This window comes from Rhinopithecus bieti, unplaced genomic scaffold (genome assembly GCF_001698545.2).
Source record: "Rhinopithecus bieti isolate Rb0 unplaced genomic scaffold, ASM169854v2 scaffold_22, whole genome shotgun sequence".
Taxonomy (NCBI): Eukaryota; Metazoa; Chordata; class Mammalia; order Primates; family Cercopithecidae; genus Rhinopithecus; species Rhinopithecus bieti.
In genome coordinates this window covers 2,321,509-2,327,905 of record NW_016803136.1, presented here as the reverse complement: position 1 = coordinate 2,327,905, position 6,397 = coordinate 2,321,509, and the positions used below count along the sequence as shown (strand labels likewise).

Sequence of the window (6,397 nt, the reverse complement as noted above, 5' to 3'; positions counted from 1 at the left end):
CGATCTCCTGACCTCGTGATCCGCCCGTCTCGGCCTCCCAAAGTGCTGGGATTACAGGCTTGAGCCACCGCGCCCGGCCATCTTTGAATATTTCTTTATTCTAATCCTTTGGTTCTGTTTTTCAGAATCCCCAGTTATATGTAAGGGGATCTTTATTATTGACCTCTCTTATGTTTACTACTTTTTCTTTACTTTTAAAACTTCTTACTCCTTTCCATTCCATTTATTTATTGAGATATAGTTCACATACTATAAAATTCACTCTTATAACTCAGTGGTTTTTAGTATATTGATACTTGTACAACCATGTCCACTATCTCATTCCTGAATTTTGTTTAATTTTGCCTGGTTTTTTGAGTCTTGCTTGCTTTATCCCTTTCTCCTCTTCTCTGTATTATTGAAGCATATAATGTCAGTTTGTTTCATAATTAGGGGTATTAACTTTGGTTGCTTCGTTAAGGGGGTATCTGTCAGATTTCTTTATTGTACTGTTATTATTTTATCCTTTCATAATCTGATAATTGATATCATTATCAAGGTAATTAATTTCTGGGGAAGTATTTTGTGACTATGTAAATATCCTGTTGTTTTTTTTTTTTTTTTTCTTGTCAGTGTTGTTTTTTTTTTTCTGAGACATGGTCTCACTCTTTTGTCCATACGGGAGTGCAATGGCTTGATCTAGGCTCACTGTAACCTCTGCCTTCCAAGTTCAAGCAATTCTCCCAGCTCAGCCTCCTGAGAAGTTGGGACTTAAAGGTGCATGTGCCACTATGCTCAGCTAATTTTTGTATTTTTTGAATGAGATGGGGTTTCACCATATTGGCCAGGCTGGGCTTGAACTCCTGACCTCAAGTGATCTGTCCGTCTTGGCCTCCCAAAGTGTTGGGATTACAGGTGTGAGCTGCTGTGCCCAGCCCAATATCCTGTTTTTCAACAAACTTTTACTCATTATTTTTAGCATCCATCGATAATTCTTAAGTGAAACAATTATTAGCATGGTGATTGCCACATGTAAATTATCTAACTCTTTCACTGCTTCTACGTTTAAGGATGGACTCATAGGTTTTATTCTATGGGCCATAAATCCCTTGTTAGCCTTCTTCATTGACGTTGACACAGGTTTGGCCAAAGAGAGCGCCATCAAGCTGGGTCTAGTGTACTTTTGGTTTGTTCCTACCTTCCTTTCAGCATGTCCTGTTTTCTAATACGATACAACGTTTCGGGTTTATCTTGTACTTCCCTATCCAGTTCTGGAATAATCATTTATCCGAGGAACTCGGATTCCTTTGTGGAGCACTACTTAGAAACCAAGGTCTGGAGCTCTAGGTGTGCGCATAGCCATGGGAGCGTCGCTGCTTCTAGGCTTTGGCTGTGTCTCTTCAGAGTCCACTATAGTCATCCTCTTTCTGTCTGCTGTAGATGATACTAAAGTTCCATTCTTCGTCCCTTCCATTTTCCTCCCTGTAAGTTAGTACCTGGAAGCATTCTTAGAGGTCACAAGAAATCATTATATTCAGGTATGGAATGCAATTTTTGTGTAGATAACAAATCTATATTCATGAAATCTGATTCTGCCCATCATCCATCTTTTTGCAAGGTCTTTTCCTGTGAAAGGTATGTTTTTTCTTTTCTTTTCTTTTTGAGACAGAGTCTCTCTCTGTTACCCAGGCTGGAGTGAAGTGGCGCATTCTCAGTTCACAGCAACCTCTGCCTCCTGGGTTCAAGCGATTCTCTTGTCTCGGCCTCTCTAGTAGCTGGGATTACAGACATGTACCACCACACCCGGCTAATTTTGTATTTTTAGTAGAGATGGGGTTCTCCATGGTTGTCAGGCTGGTCTCGATCTCCCGACCTCAGGTGATCTCCCTGCTGCAGCTTCCCAAAGTGCTAGGATTACACGATTGAACCACTGCACCCGGCCAAGGTATGTTTTTTCTTTCTTTTCTTTCTGTCTTTTTTTTTTTTTTTTTTAAGACGGAGCCTTGCTCTGTCTCCCAGGCTGGAGTGCAGTGGCGCGATCTGGGCTCACTGCAAGCTCCGCCTCCCGGGTTCACGCCATTCTCCTGCCTCAGCCTCCCGATTACCTGGGACTACAGGCGCCCGCCACCTCACCCAGCTAATTTTTTTATATTTTTAGTAGAGATGGAATTTCACCGTGTTAGCCAGGATGGTCTCGATCTCCTGACTTCGTGATCCACCTGCCTCGGCCTCCCAAAGTGCTGGGATTACAGGGGCGAGCTACCGCGTCCGGCCCAAGGTGTGTTTTTTCTGAACAGTTTTTTGAAAGGGTAGGTCGTGTTACCTAACAACCACTGGCTGTCTATTCTTTAATATGTGTTCAATTGTGTTGCTGTGTTCTTGGCACCACATAACAGAAGAATAAAGAAATGTTCTTCACATCAGACTAGAAGGTAATGGAAATGTTTACTGTTTGTTTATTCTGTTTTCGGTCACCGTTTCAACCGTTCCATGTCTCTAATTTGCTTGACAAATAATGAATGACTCCCATTGTACTAGGTCATAGTATTCCTCATAGTCATAAAATGCCAGCAAGAAGGACCCTTAGCCTGTTGAGTCCAATCCCTTACTTTTTTTTTTTTCCTCTGAGATGGAGTCTCACTCTGTCACCCAGGCTGGAGTGCAATGGCATGATCTCAGCTCACTGCAACCTCTGCCTCTCGGACTCAAGCGATTCTCCTGCCTCAGTCTCCTGAGTAGCTGGGATTATAGGCGTCCGCCACCACGACCGACTAATTTTTGTATTTTTTGTGCAGGTTGGGTTTCACCATGTTAGCCAGGCTAGTCTCGAACTCCTGACCTCAGGTGATGCACCCACCTTGGCCGCCCAAATTGGTAGGATTGCAGGCGTGAGCCACCACACCCAGTCAATCCTTTACTTTTATAGGTGGAGAAACTGAGACCTAACAACTGAACTGACTTACTTAAGTCCGTGGCTAATTGATTGCAGAGCCAAAAGTGGAGTCCAGGGCTCCTAACTTCCATTCTAGAACATTTTTGCTGTGGGTAGTGGAGAGAGATTGGGTTGATGGAACCTGCCTAAAGTTTCCATGGTTGCTAGGTGGAAACAGCACGCTTCCTTCTGTCTTGGCACTCAAGTATCCAGATGGGCATTGAATTTTTCCATTGATTGGTCATTTGATGACCAGGCAGGGGAGCAGAAAAGGAGATGGTCCAGACCAGAAGCTGTTTAAGGATGTGTTGTTGCCTGACCAGACACCTTAAGGCCAGAATTCTAAGTAGTTTCAAAACTCCTCCTCCCTTTCCTAGCCCCATCTACTGACTTTCTGCTTTCTTCAAAATGCTCTGTTGGCCAGTTGCAGTGGTTCACGCCTGTAATCCCAACACTTAGGCTGAGGCGGGAGGATTACATGGGCCTAGGAGTTCAAGACCAGCCAAGGCAACATAATGGGCTGGGCCCTTTTCTCTACCAAAAAAAAAAAAAAAAAAAATGAAGCTGAGTGTGGCGGTATGCACCTACAGTCCCAGCTACTTGGGGGGCTGAGGCAGGAGGGTCACTTGAGCCTGGGAGGTTGGGGCTGCAGTGAGCCGTGATCACACTGCATTCCCGTCTGGGAGACAGTGAGGATCTGTCTCAAAAAAAAAAACCCCACAAAACCAAAAAAACCCTGCTCTGTTTATAAAAAAGGTCTGTTGGTTTTCTTTTTCAATATTTTCAATTTAGCAGTATTTTGACATCAACATAGTTATATTGGTACAAGTTTCTTAAAAAATTAAATACAGGCCAGGTGCGGTGGCTGACGCCTGTAATCCCAGCACTTTGGGAGGCCAAGGCGGGTAGATCACGAGGTCAGGAGATGGAGACCGTCCTGGCTAACACAGTGAAACTCTGTCTCCACTAAAAATACGAAAAAATTAGCCGGGCGTGGTGACGGGCGCCTGTAGTCCCCGCTTCTTGGGAGCCTGAGGCAGGAGAATGTCGTGAACCCGGGAGGCAGAACTTGCAGTGAGTCAAGATCGCGCCACTGCACTCCAGCTTGGGTGACAGAACGAGACTCCATCTCAAAAAAAAAAAAAAAGTTAAACACAAATATATCTTATGATCCATTCCTGACTGTCTACCCAAGAACGGTGAAAACGTATGTCCACCCGAAGACTCGTATGTAAATAGCAGCATTGTTCGTGATGGTCAACAAGTAGAAACAAGCCAGCTGTCCAGGAACTGGGGAATATGGATAAACAAAGCGTAGTTATTCTTACTATGGAATATTATTCACCCATAAAAAGAAGTGAAATACTGACAAGTTATAAAGTGGATGAACCTCACAAACTTGTGTTAAGTGACCAGAAGACCTCATTATGATTTCAGTTCCTTGAAATATCCAGAAAAGGTAAATCTGTAAAGACAGAAAGTACATCAGTGGTTGCCTCAGGCTAAAGTTGGAAATGAAGAAAGACATGCAAAATGGTCATGAGTTCTCCTTTTTGGGGTGATAGGGGTGTTCTAAAAGTGGGTTTTGGTGATGGTTGCACGACTCTGTTAATATACTAGAAACTATTCAGTTGTACACTTACAGGTGAATTTTATAGTGTGAATTATACTTCATAAAGCTTTAAAAAATTACATTTTAAATTTGATGTCTGTAATAGTTGTCATATTTAAGTATCTTATCCTGTCTTCATTATTAAACATTTTTATACTGCTTTCTTTTTTTTTTTTTTTTTGAGACGGAGTCTCGCTCTGTCACCCAGGCTGAAGTGCAGTGGCCAGATCTCAGCTCACTGCAAGCTCCGCCTCCCGGGTTCACGCCATTCTCCTGCCTCAGCCTCCCGAGTAGCTGGGACTACAGGCGCCGCCACCTCGCCCGGCTAGTTTTTTGTATTTTTAGTAGAGACGGGGTTTCACCGTGTTAGCCAGGATGGTCTCGATCTCCTGACCTCTTGATGCGCCCGTCTCGGCCTCCCAAAGTGCTGGGATTACAGGCTTGAGCCACCGCGCCCGGCCTATACTGCTTTCTTTCCACTTTTAAGTAGGATTTTCAAGGAATGCTAATGTCAGATGATGTTAATGGTAACAGTAAAAATAGCTAGCATTTGTAAAATAGTTACTATGCACCAGACATTATGCTAAGTACTTCTCAGGTTATCTCACAGTAGCATTGTGATATTGGTACTACTATCCTCAATTTACAGCAGAGGAAACAGTTTCATAGGAGTAAATGACTTGTCCAAAGTCAGGCCCTACAGATACAGGGCCTCTATTTCAAACTCAGTGGAATTATTAGCATTCTTCACTCCTAGGTAGTAGTAAGCGTTTAACTTTGATGTTTGTATACATTTTTCAGTCCTCATCCTACATGATCTTTTCAGCAGCATTTATTGATCCCTCCTTTCTCTTTTGTAAGGAGACAATGAGACAGGAATTTGAGCTGAGTCATTTAATCTCTGTGCTCTGTATATGGATATGCAGTGTTTTTGGTGGAGGATTGTACTGCTTTTCATATGCCGTGACTGTTAAACACTCATGTATATATGCCACTGGGATGAATGCTCTATGTAACTATTTATGTGTGATCTCTCTAGGAAATTCAGGTGGGCATTTGGTTTTGCCTGTTTGTCATAGAGCTTGTACAGCATAGTGAATCTTATTAATCAGTTTTACTTCTTTTTCTCTATTCCTCAGCCTTAATTTTAAAGACCCCGAAGCAGTCAGAGCTCTGACTTGTACTCTCCTAAGGGAAGATTTTGGACTTTCTATTGATATTCCATTGGAGAGACTAATTCCCACAGTTCCCTTGAGACTCAACTATATTCACTGGGTAGAAGATCTGATCGGTCACCAGGATTCTGACAAAAGTACTCTCCGAAGAGGAATTGACATAGGTATATAGTTTTAAATTCTTTTTTGGCCAAACATAGGTTTCGTAAGTTTTGCAAGATCAAATTCTTTGTAGATTTTTCTACTGGGTATTTGTTGTTGTATGAAAGAAGCTGGCTACAGATACAGGTTGAGCATCCTTAATCCGAAAGTCCGAAATGCTTCCGAATCTGCAACCTTTGAGCACTGATATGCTGCTCAAAGGCAATGTGCATTGGAGCTTTCCAGATTTGGGGGTTAGGGATGTTCAGCCTATAAATATAATGCAAATATTTCAAAATCTGAAAAAAAAACTGAAATCCAAAACACTTCTAATCCCAAGCATTTTGGATTAGAGATCCTCAACCTGTATTACCGTTCTTATTTACTACACCTGTTACCGTTCTTACTTACTACACCTGTTACCACTCTTACTTACTACACCTGTCACCGTTCTTATTTACTACACCTGTTACCGTTCTTGCTACACCTGTCACCGTTCTTATTTACTACACCTGTTACCGTTCTTACTTACTACACCTGTCACCGTTCTTATTTACT

General features: G+C 42.5%; 1 protein-coding gene across 4 annotated transcripts in view; it reads left to right on the top strand.

The window, feature by feature from the left end:
• METTL16 (methyltransferase 16, RNA N6-adenosine) overlaps positions 1 to 6,397 on the top strand; it is a 109,055-nt gene that overhangs the window by 44,740 nt on the left and 57,918 nt on the right. For all 4 annotated transcript variants that reach the window (XM_017867081.1, XM_017867090.1, XM_017867067.1 and 1 more), the window contains exon 3: positions 5,663 to 5,862. In XM_017867081.1, the coding sequence (XP_017722570.1) occupies positions 5,663 to 5,862 (200 nt within the window). The remainder of the gene's footprint in view (positions 1 to 5,662; positions 5,863 to 6,397) is intronic.